Genomic DNA, 12,786 nt, shown 5'->3' on the forward strand with positions numbered 1-12,786 from the left:
TGAAATGTAAGTTTCTTGTTTATACCTTCTCCCCAGCTGGTGAATGGCCAGTTAAGTAGGTCAGAGCTTTTTAACAGCTTGCTGGTGTGCCAGTGGGTCTTTGTCTCTGAGAAAATGGTTTGTGGGCGTTACCCAGAACAACAACATATTTCAGTAACAATCATAGAGCAAAATCTCAATTTTATACACATTTCAACAGGATAATAATATTCAGCGGATTATAAATGTTCAAATTATACCTCATAGGGCATACTTTGTACACAGTATATCATAACCCTATAAAAGTGATGAACGTGGGTGTCACATGGGGTACAGGGTGTAACATTCACTTCTTCCCACAATCCAGTAGATAGCTGCAGTCAAGAGGGACACTGTGGCTAATTGAGAGTAAAACTCACAGGGGCGTGGCAATCTATTATGGAACTCTACCATTGCAGAGCAGAGAAACACAAATCATGCCATGGTTAGGATACAATGTAAGACTTTCTGCATACAGTGCATGCAAGCCTTCCTTGAACACCCCTCTTTCCTGGAGACATAACAAGAAAACCAATTCTAAGAAAGAGGAACAGATGATGGAGGGCCTGGTCCTTTGGGATGGAATTGCGAATATCTGTGTACACCTCACTATGGCAATGGGCACATTACAACAATATATATAGCACAATGCTGCAAGCTATTTCTGATATCGAACATCGAAGATAAATAGTTTTTGTTTTTATACATCCTACTGCAATTTTCTTTTTAAAGTTGCAGAAATCTCTATTTGTCTTTAATTTTGTAAAGGATTATTTTAACGAAACCTAAACTTTGAGCCAAATTTCACTTGACACTGGCCCTTCCAAAATATTATCTAAAGAAAATATTTTTTTAAGGGTGTGCCTGGGGAGAACACACACATAAGGAAAGCCAAGTAGGCTAGTGGGGTGATGGAAGAAAGCACAGTTGGATACTGTTCTAGATCGACACATTCCATTCAAACAGATGTTTGAACACCATATGCCTACTGTATCTCACATAGGGCTCAATCCTGCAAGGTAATGAGCATTTTCAACTCTTGTAAAGCCATTGTGTGCTCAGGTTCTTGATAAATGGGGTCCATCATACATCAAGAACATTTATTTATTTAAAGCAATGCTAGTCACACAGCCAACACTACTGCACTTGATTTTCCCCACTGTACCATTGGACTGCACCATTAAGTACAATTTTCACATATATGCAGCATTTGAAATCTTTAATTCCAGGATATTCAAGAAATGCAGCTATTTACCATGTCCACTGGCCAAGTAACAGTCAGAATCCAGGGATAGGCCATAAATTTCTTGTATTGCAATCCTGTTTCCTAGAATGCAAGAGACAACATTATAAAAGCTTCTGATGAAACTGAAGAAGTGATTCTGAAAGATTTTACATACATAAAAGTACCAATTGTGTATCATGTTTTAAGATGTCATTTAAACTTGAGACTGTATACACACATGCACACAATCTAATCCCCTTTTATTTGGCTTGTTTTTAGCTAAAACCAATGTGTACTTCAGTAAAAGACATATGCAGTTTTCATCTAAAAACTGGTACTCTTGTAATAACAAGTAGTTAGTGCCAAGTTTCATTTAAACATCATGTACTGAAGTGTGCAAGCTATAATCTTTACTGTTTATTCTGAGAGACAGCATCTGCTTCTCCCTTAGAAATTTAAATATGTATCAATCTGCAACATTCAGTTATTTGCTATTGTGAAATAGCTGACCCCCAGGAAATGTCCCAATTCAAGGGTAGGCAAATATGTTCACGTTTTCAAGTCAGGGCAAGCCATATTTCAAAAACCTAACAGCTTAATCAGTCAATCCCAGTTTCACATGAATTTAGGCATTCTTTGGGGGATTATCATCTTTAAAAATATAGCTAAATTATATTTTGAAAATTCACCACACTCTGGATTCCAATGTCCTTTAGACAAGGCAAAACCCTCATTGATTACTGTGCATTTCAAATTGCGCTGAAAAGCACATCCGTGGTGGATCTGAAATGATTTAAACTTGTTTTAATGTTTTCAATCACATTGTATTTTGAAGTTGCTGGGCAGCCCCCTGTGCACTTTGCTGGCAAGAGAAAGTGAGCATTTTAGCCCTAATCCTGCAAACACTTGCTCACATGCTTAACTTTACTATCATTAATAGTCCCATCATTTCAGTGATTTAACAAACTGCTTAACATTGTCCCCGTCCTCAGACGTGTTATCACGTTGAAATCTTTTCTCCATTTCAATGGGACTACTCAAGGTAGCAAAGATAAACATACGTGTAATGCCATGGGAACACTACAGACTTCACATGGCATAGCTATGTCAGTCAGGAGCATGAAGAAGTGTGATTCCCCAATACAGCTGTGCCAGCAGAAGCTTCTGCCATGCGTCTGACGAATTGGGTATTCACCCACGAAAGCTTATGCTCCAATACGTCTGTTAGTCTATAAGGTGCCACAGGACTCTTTGTCGCTCTGTCATAGATGTTGCTAGAATGCAAAGCTGTGCTTTTACTAGTATAGCTTGTTTCACCCGAGGGGGGGTGGGGATTACTATATTAGAGCAAAGTGCAGCTTTGCTAGTATAGCTGCACCAAACTAGGAGTGTTCTGACAGTACAGAATACTGGTATTCCTGTGCTGGTGAAGTGTTCCTCTTGTTGGCATGGCCTAGGTGTTTGCCAGATCAGGGTCATTATAAAGTAAAGCACAGTATTCACTCCAGGACAGTAAAAGGTCTCAAATCCAAGATGGATAAAGTCAGACTTTTCAATTTACTGTTATCTGAGAACAGGGGCTTATGGAGGGATACGAATAAGATGAGGGTGGCAAACTAACTCAGAGAGCAAGCATGGAAAAAAGCACTCAGAGGACTGTGAGATAGGTGGCAAAAGAGAGTGGAAGTTGGCCTCATTAGCCAGGCAAGAGTGAGGGGTGAAGGTGGCACTTTAAAGATACAGTTTTCTAATAAACTTCAGGGAATAAAATATCCTCTCTGGACCATGATCGGACATCATTAATGCATATTATTATTGCTCTCACATCAAAAGAACAGCAATGTAAATTGATATCAACAAAATGGGAAGGGAAAACAGTTTAAGTTCCAACTGACAACTAGTTTCAACAGCTCCCCATCCATCCACATTATGTATTTTTAAAGGCACCTATCAACAAGGTACCAAAGCATCATGTTACCCGCAGCCATGCCAGACTGTATTTTTCATTATTAGAACATCTTAAGAGGAAAAATACTATGCCCCCATTTTATTTATTTTTATTGAAGAACAGCTAGATGCAAGACTTGGGAAGGACGCAGGGAAGCATTACGAAAACACTGAAGACAGGAATACTCTCTGTTTCAGCGACTGCTTCTCATTCCAGATGTGCATAAAACCTTTCCTACAGGGGAAGAAAGAGGGAATGTAGGCTTCAATGAGCGAGAGAGAGGTACTAGAAAACGAACAGTATTATCCAATTTTCATATTAATAGCTATTGCTTATTTAAATGAGCCATATGAAGCCATCATTTCATGTTGCAATTACCTCATCAAATGTCTCCGTCATTTTTTGCATTACATCATTGTTGCACAAACTTTGGAACATCTCAGCTGTCACCATTCCTAGATAGATGAAATTGAAATATTTTGTAATTAAATGGAAATACTTTACCATACCATATATTAAAATTTCAAAAATAATAAAGTCCGTACTATAGTTGTGGCTTTGACCTAAATCCGTAAGTGCCAAAAAAAGTAACCCAAACTGTTCTACTTGTTTTTGCATTAGTGCAGGTTGACAAATAAATAGGTTATTTGCAGCTGATAACAGTGCACCAACATTCATCTTCAGCAGAGGGGCGGGTTCAGTTTGGTGTCAAACGGACACCAATTTCTGTTTGTTCATCCACTTGTATACCTTAAATTCCTGCGTTGGCAATATTTTATGATAGAGGTGCTTAATAAGCCATTTAATAGAACAGACTTTGTTCTGTTCACTGAAGCAGATACAGTCTACAAGATTCCAACCTGTATATCCAGAGGATATGGGAAACAGACTATGTTGCCATTTGTTCTGTAGTTGTAGCACCAGAAACTAAGCGTGGTGCATACAATTCAGTACTTGAAAGGGAGATCACTAAGGAACAACTGGATGCTGCAGAAAGTAACGTTGGTGCTTCAATGGATGGCACCATTTCCTCCGAATCACGGCTAAAGAAACACCTCAATATGGTATAAAGCAACACTGTGCTGCGGAAGGTGCTAGATTTCAGATGAGATGTGAAACTCTTATTCATTGATGATCATGGGTCCCATGTCACTTTTCATAAGAGCAGGGGTATTAGTTCCTGCTCAAGGAGAAATTTCAGCTGCAGAAGTTATATTCTATATTGTATTCTTCTTCACTTCCGATTTGTGACTCTGAAGCTTTCAGCTAGCCACCAAGTTGTCTCTAATAGAAGTTATCTGCTTTGGAAATAATTATTACTTAGACTCACGATCACCCTGTAGCAAGTAGATAGAAGGAAGAGAGACACATTGTTCCTCAAACAACTGAAATGTGAGACTCAATTTGCTAGTACTTGTAAAGTACTTTCAGAGCCTCAGATAAAAATACCAGGTGAGTGCAAACTAGTATTCTGAAATCAACAAAAAACTTGAACACTCATGAAAAATATTTTTCTCAAAAATCAGTGATTTTGTAAAGATGTGTGGACATGTTTCAGAGTATTAGAGTGCTTGTTACACAAGAAGGTTGAACCTGCAGCCATTATATGCATATAATGCTCAATAAAGTTAAGGGGAGTTGTGTGCCCAAAGGCTGAAGAATCTGGCCACTGACATCCTCCATCATTAATCTTGATATGTCTAGAGCCCATTAAAACAAACAATCCACTTCTGTATAAGTGATCTATTATAAAGGCAATTTCTGTCCAGAAGAAACTGTCCAGCAAAAGGAGATGCCTATTGTGACACTCTGTATCTTGGGGGAACACCCTGCACCCCCATGTTCAGCCTTATAATATGATTGTGTTATCCAATGCAAAGTTTGTCATGTTGGGTGTCTTCGGAAGGCTCATGATGCACTGAGCATTGTTGTTATAGTAATGTTATGTTACAGGTTATAATTTCATGTATGTAGTTATGAGGCTGAAAATGTATCCTCATGGCTTAAAACAAGTCCAGGCAAAACTCTCTAGGAACAAAGGGGCAGTTCACACCTCATCAGGGCAAGTATGGGACAAACCCAGCCCAGCCTCACAGGAACAAAGGACTCTGTCCGAGGCAGCAAAAAAGGATCTGTTGAACTCTCAAGTGAGTCACCCCCGTTCCCTTGGTCAATCAGGGACTACGATGAGGTAATGCTCACCTGACTCTGGGGGGGGGGGGAGCAAAGCCAAGAGGGAAGAAAGAACGTGATAAAAGGGAGAGACATTTGCCATGCTCTTCCGCTCTCTTCCACCTCCATCTACAGACCTCACCACCAAGTGACTGAAGCGCTGATCGAAGGGGAGAGTCTGGCTGAAGGGCAACCAGCCAGCCGGTGGTGAGAAGCATCTAAGTTTGTAAGGGCACCGAAAGTATTAAGATCAGATTATAATGCGTTTTGCTTTTATTTCATTTGACCAAATCTGACTTCTTGTTCTTTGATTTATAATCACTTAAAATCTATCTTTTGTAGTTAATACATTTGTTTGTTTATTCTACCTGAAGCAGTGTGTTTGGTTTGAAGTGTGTCAGAGACTCCCCTGGGGATAGCAAGCCTGATGCATATCAATTTCTTTGTTAAATTCGCAAACTCATATAAGCTTGCAGCATCCAGCAGGCATAACTGGACACTGCAAGACGGAGATACCTAGGGTTGTGTCTGGGACCGGAGATATTGGCTAGTGTCATTTGGTTGTACAATCCAAGCAGCTTACATGCCAGAGGCTGTGCATGAACAGCCCAGGAGTGGGGGTTCTCACAGCAGAGCAGGGTAAGGCTGGCTCCCAGAGTCAACGATTGGTGTGACCTAGCAGATCACCGATCCAGATAACACCAGGGGAACATCACACCTATATGATACTGAATTACCTTGACAGCCTGAGCACTGAATGTAGAAGTTGATCAGATCTAGAAGTGCCACATCTCGATCTTGGATATAAGCTTCAACCCAGTCATCTACCACAGACTAAAACAGATTACGGAAGAAGAAAAAAAAACAGTGATCAAAAGCTAAACAAGGTGTGATATGCTCCAGCCTGGGAAATTCTTAATATAGTATGTCTTACACTATTCTGTCACTAATAGTTATAAAAAATAGATATCCGGAATAAGTTGTCCACCATTTGGTTATGTCCACAACAGAGAATCCACCATCACCCTTGCTAAATTGTTCCAATGTTTAAATTACTCTCACTGGTATGAATGACAATGAAGAGTCACTGGGCTAGGGAGAGTGAGAATGATGCTTTAGCCTGGCGGTTAGGACTCTCACTTAGGATGTGGAAGATTCAAGCCCAAACCCTATTCCTGGGCCTGCATTCAGTGAAACAGCTTCAACAGAAGAGCCTGAGACCCCTTTCCACATACCAGAATATCCTACAGCTCTGTGGGTAGGACCCTGACTTGAGAGGTGGGAGATTTGGAGAATGGATTTGAACCTGAATCAGACAGAGGGGGAAACTGAACCCTGGTCTCCTACACTGCAGGTGAGTGACAAACACTGGGCAAAAAGTTATAAGGAAAGTAGCACCACCACCTTCCCACCCCATTTTGTGAAGCTAGACCTGTAAGAAAAAGCTATAAACATGTCTTTCGATCCAAAATGGATTTTTTTTTTGATTTGCCAAAAAAAAAAAAAAAAAAAAATCACAATTTTCAGATTTAGTTAAACCCAAACCAAAAAATGTTTCCAATTTTTTCTAAGGCCAGTGAACAGAATGTAGTTTATTTGCCCAGCTCTAACTGTAAATTTAAAAAGTGGTGACCCTAAAGCCCTGATTTTGCAAGATGATTAACCTGCGTAGACTCTATGCCTGAAGCCGCCCACTGAAGTTAATGAGGGTCTTCATGGGAACAGAGGTTCACCTTCACGAAGCACTTTGAAAGACTAGGGCCTACAGTCCAGAATATATATTAATTTAAAAAGGTGTGGGGGAAGCACTTCTTTGATTTCATAAGGATTTCTTCAGCACAGAAGCAACTTACTGACTATACAGGGAAACTAGGTTTTGAAAAATCAGACGCCTTTTTAGGTGCTTAAATATTGCTTTTAGAGCCTGGCTTTAGGCACCTTTTGTTTGGAAATCCCTACCCAAGTTTTCTAACTCACTTCTTTCACAATTACAGTACCCTTGTTACTTGTAAGTCTAGGAGTCAAAAAAAATTTCACACAAGTGTCATTTTTCAAATTGACTGGATAACAAAGACTACATGAAGACTCAACAGATTTCAAAATTAAACCAGAAATTCTTGAGATGTAATTAATAGAAATCATTATGTGCCCATTTCCCCTCCCAGCAGATAGAATGTTAATTCAGTCCAGGATCTGAAAGTACCTGCATTGCCCTCTTGCCCATGCTGACCACTTCAAACAATGTAACTGCTTCAACCACTTCTCCATTCTGCGGCTGGCTTGGCCTTCTGCTCCTGGAAGAATTTCTTCGTATGCGTGCACACTGTTCTTGGACCTTCCTTTTCCCTCTCTAAAATCATTCAAGAGAAGATGTGTAACCATAAGACAACTAATGGCCAGCCAGACAAATGCAGGCTCCCTGGATGTACAGTGTTCTGTCCTCTAGCAATATGTGCCTGTTACTCCCATTACAACATTTCCCCAGGATTTCATAGAAGATATGTGTAAATGTTGTCTCACTGCGAGTGTAGGGTGACCAGAGAGCAAGTGTGAAAAATTGGGACGGGGGAGGGTGTTATAGATTCCTATAGAAGAAAATGCCCCAAATATTGGGACTGTCCCTATAAAATAGGGACATCTGGTCACTCTATGCCAGTGGCAAGGAACTATCAAGTAAGGCAGTATGGGGATGGGATAAAGAAGAGGATATGCCAGGTGAAGCTTCCTTTTGCAAGAACATCCTTAAGTAGGAGAACATAACTGATGAGCAGCTGCCAAGTGGTTGCCTCTAAAAGGGCATGGAGCAACGATAGTTATTTCTGAATGAGGGTTTGGTAAACAAACATGGAGGCTTGCCTACTTGCTTGCAGGATAAGCACTGCATTGGCATTAATGTCAGCTGCACATATTGTGCATTTAAGGAGGCTTATATCCCAAAGAGGGTTGCCAACCCTTCAGGATTGTCCTGGACTCTCCAGGAATTAAAGATTAATCTTTCATTAAAGATTATGTCATCTGATGAAACCTCCAGGAATATGTCCAACCACAGTTGGCAACCCTAATCCCAAAGTGACTTGATTGTGGCTCCTGATGCCAACAGAATTTTGGATCAAACTAGCCAGGGAACGAGAGGTGAGAGGCTCTTTATCCCCATTGTCAATGCCATGCAATATCCCACCCACTTTCATCTTATTCTGTGTAACAGCCTACCAATGTATATAATGAAAGCATGAACTCACTGGGGTTTGCAAGTTGCCATTCCTCAGACAGCTGCCACTCTGTACAGTGGACTCAGGCACAGTCTCATCATGGATAGCATTTTCTCTGAAGCACAATAAACAGAAAATATTGAAGGGTATATAGGACTTCTCCTGGGAACAAACTGATCTGCACCCAAATCACAGATTTTCAATGTCTCCACAACAGGCCAAGTGGATTTCAGAGCACAGGAAGTTAAATATTAAGGGGTCAACATTTAGGAGGAAGATAATCTGCATGTTGGATTTTGAAGCCGTTTGATTAATCTGCTATGAAATGACATCTTTTCTCAGCATTTTCCACAATGAACAATATGCTTTCGCAAAGGCCATTTCTAAGCGGTCTTAAATGAACTCATTGCCTACCAGCAGACAAGGAAAGATGGGAGAAAAGTTAATAGGTACGGTAACCACTTTTCATTCTATAATTATGCCTAATTTGAAATTAACTTTTAATCATAAAGAATAGGGAATCCAATTATTTTTCACAACTAAGAAAAGTGACTACTTAATGGGGAACAACATTCATGGAGAATATCACACCAGTGACAAAGTCACTATCAGTGGTATGTGACAAGAGTCCCATCAAAAGTATCTGAAATTTTCAAGATTCATGGATTTTTTAAGGCCAGACGGGACCATTAAATCATCTAGTCTAACTTCTTGTGCCATGGGCCACAGACTTTCATCCAGTTACTCCTGTATTAAGTGCAATAAAATACAACAGTGAAGCTTACTGACTTGTTAATTTCCTTAGAACCCCTACATGGAGCAAATTTGCACCCTGCTCCTTCAACTAACTCTGCAGTCTGCAGAACAAACCCCTGAAATTGCATAGAGGCAGTTGAAGAATTGAGGGTCCAGTGTATTTTATTGGTGATAATAAATGGCAGGTTTTGTTGAAACACTTAAATTTACTTTTGGACCTACTGGGCTGCTCAGTATCAGCAGAATTAGGACCTCAATGACTGTCACATAGTTTAAGTATCATTCTGCATAACACCCATGTCCTATAAACATTTATGCACGGGCTTAAGTGAAAAGAAGAACAGGAGGACTTGTGGCACCTTAGAGACTAACAAATTTATTAGAGCATAAGCTTTCGTGGACTACAGCCCACTTCTTCGGATGCATCCGAAGAAGTGGGCTGTAGTCCACGAAAGCTTATGCTCTAATAAATTTGTTAGTCTCTAAGGTGCCACAAGTCCTCCTGTTCTTCTTTTTGCGGATACAGACTAACTGGGCTTAAGTGAGTAGCTACATTGGTTTCTATGCGACTTCTCACCACAGTAAAATTAAAAATGTACATAAGTGTTTGAAGGATTGAACGCTAAAACAGTAATCCAGGGTGAGTAAAATCTTAGGTAAATTTTACTAATTTAGAAGAAGTTTGACTGTAGAGAGATGGATTATAGGTAATAGCCAAGTCAGGCTGCTACATGCAAGAATTATTAAATGTTTCTCTTTGATTTTTTTATTTTCTGAGCTGCAAACAGTAAGTGGCTCAGCCAAATTCTGTTTAAACCATTCTAGTTCAAAACTGCAGAAGTTAAAAACCTAAATATACATTTAGCTTGTTCTTCCAACACATACTCTTTTTCCTGATCCCAGATGGGTCTTCCCAGACATTAATCTTTTGTAGCCCACTAACTAATTAAAAAGATTCAAGATACTGTGCTTTGTTTTGTTCTTCTACATAATTAATTTCTCTCTCCCTTGGTTTTGAAACTGGGTGTAACATTACATAGGTAGGCTAACACGTTCTTACTTGTGCTGTTTTACTAGACCACCACAGGGCATAGCCAATCACTGCACTACTTGCCCAACCCATTTTCTCACAGTTAAAATACTTGTTATAATGCTCAATATAATTTTGAACTATTGCCTCCCAATTCTTCCCATATAATGTTACATCAATATATTTGTACCATTCCATGGTCCAAAGATGCCTAGGCATATTTCACAGCTGCCATAATCAAATCCAGAAGTAATACAGTTCTTAAATTATGGGAAAAGTAAAGATCTCATTGTAGGACAATTCAGCCCAGATCTTGTCTGAGCATGCAGATTACTACTTCTAAGAACTGTTTAGTATTCAGATCAACTAGAACTTTATATCATGCAGATCTTTCCCAGGCACCTCACGGAAGCCTGAAAGGTGATCTACAAATAAGGCTCATATGGGAAAATTATCTCTGAATTCAATAGTGTTACACAAGGGATGAATTTGGCCAATGGCATTTACTTCACAAAAGTGCAATAGGCCTTCCACTAACTAGGCCATGAGGAGCAGCCATGCAAATATACTGAAGCGCCAACATTTTAGGTCACTTGAAATATTGGGTTGCCTCTGTTCCCACTGCACTATGATGCCACAGAAAGCACCATGCTGTAATATAACCCCACCAACCTAGAAAGAGTCAGTAACATATCTTTGGGCATATTGCTCTGTTTTTTAAAAAATTATTTGACAAGAGCAAATTACATGTTGCATACTTTTCCTTCCCTCCTCCTTTCTATTATCTGTAGGGTTTCTATTTAGATTAGAAATTCTTTGGGGCAAGGACCCATTATCTTGTATGTGCAATAGGCTCCTTACAGATCTCAACGCATTATACAAATGATAAATTTTAAAAACACACCCAAAACACACACAAGGAGAGTCTTACACATGAGTCATATTAGGAGAGTACCAACTGACCACAGCAGAAGTCAGAAATAATACACCTCAGGATGAGGTAGGAAAACACCCTCTCATTTAAACAGCAACCCAAAGAATCAGTAAGTGTTCACCATCCCACACCAGGTACGGATTGGGATTAGTTCCAGAAAGATGATAGCCTATGTTCAAGCTCCTCTAATCTGCTTCCTGACTTTCTTTATCCTTCAAGGAGGCCTGGAAAATCTCTCCCATTCACCAGATGTTCACACAAACAGTTTGCACACATTAATAAGGGACACAATCTCACATACTGCTGGTCTCCAGGTTCTTCCTTTTCCTCAGAAAGACCTGGCCACTCTGGCTGTACTTCACGTGGATAAACAGTCTGTAGCCTAAGCTTCCCCTTTCCCTCCCTGCTCTCTCTCTCTCTCTCCCAGGCAGACTGATATCCGTTTCCTTTCAAGCATAGTAGACAGCTTCCCTAAACCATCTCTCAAAGCCTGTTTTTTTTTTCTTTTTATATCTTGATCCCATCCTACTTATTCCCTTCAGCCATAGGATCCTCACTCAAATCTTGACATTTATGGCAAGTGTTTTGGTCTTCAAGGGAACAGCAAAGAGCAACATATCTGCAGGCCACAGTAGTCTCTTTCTGCCTGGCGCAATGTGGGGTTTATACACCCAAACACATAATACAGATAGAAAGCTATATCAATCAATAACCACCATAGTTTAAGGAGGTTTTTTTTAAACCAACATTTGGATTGTTTTATGAAGCTATGGTTCTTCCTGATTGATGTGGTTATCTACCTTTATCTGTGTTGGGAGCAGCACCTAATCTACTTTTTAGTTTCTTGAATTGTTCTGGCAGTCTTATTGTGCATCCTTTAAAAAAACATTTTGATCTTTTTTAATCCTTATATAGTTTTTCTCTGTGATGGATTGCGAGGCTCCTCTCTTTTCAATTGTTTTTGTTTATTTTGGTACAAAAATTCCAAACTACAAATTAAGACTAAGGCCAAGATCCTACAAACTCTTAAGCACATGCATAATTTTTCTACAAGACCGCTCACAAATAGAGTTATGTACATGCTTAACTGTCCACAGGATGTGAGCCAAGGTAATGGAAACTATACCATATGCATCCATTTAGCAGACATTGCTGAAGTAAATGAAATTTGCCTACATTAATTTTATTTGCACATCTTTAACTTTCTTTGAACATATGTTATAAGCTCTATCCTGTCTCACCACAGCTGTATCGGAGCAACTTGACAACTATTATACCTGGAGTTACCAAGGAAGAATGACACATATAAGAATGGCCACACTGGGTCAGACCAATGGTCCATCTAGCCCAGTATCCTGCCTTCCAACAGTGGCTGGTGCCAGATGCTTCAGAGGGAATGAATAGAACAGGGCAAAATGAGTGATACATCCCATTGCCCGATCCCAGCATCAGGCAGTCAGAGACTTAGGGACACTGAAAGCATGGCATCGCATC

General features: G+C 39.8%; 1 protein-coding gene across 7 annotated transcripts in view; it reads right to left on the minus strand.

Moving 5' to 3' along the window:
* Positions 1-12,786, minus strand: part of LOC101940586 (cohesin subunit SA-2-like) — an 84,411-nt gene that overhangs the window by 60,824 nt on the left and 10,801 nt on the right. For 5 of the 7 annotated variants that reach the window (XM_024104446.3, XM_042840846.2, XM_024104445.3 and 2 more), the window contains exons 4-8: positions 8,603-8,687; positions 7,567-7,713; positions 6,101-6,197; positions 3,570-3,646; positions 1,274-1,345 (exon numbers count right to left, since the gene is read on the minus strand). In XM_024104446.3, the coding sequence (XP_023960214.2) occupies positions 1,274-1,345; positions 3,570-3,646; positions 6,101-6,197; positions 7,567-7,713; positions 8,603-8,687 (478 nt within the window). Of the gene's footprint in view, positions 1-25; positions 129-1,273; positions 1,346-3,569; positions 3,647-6,100; positions 6,198-7,566; positions 7,714-8,602; positions 8,688-12,786 lie in introns of those variants that run through there. The other 2 variants (XM_065580805.1, XM_065580804.1) reach the window with 1 other exon arrangement.

This window comes from Chrysemys picta, chromosome 1 (assembly GCF_011386835.1).
Source record: "Chrysemys picta bellii isolate R12L10 chromosome 1, ASM1138683v2, whole genome shotgun sequence".
Lineage (NCBI taxonomy): Eukaryota > Metazoa > Chordata > Testudines > Emydidae > Chrysemys > Chrysemys picta.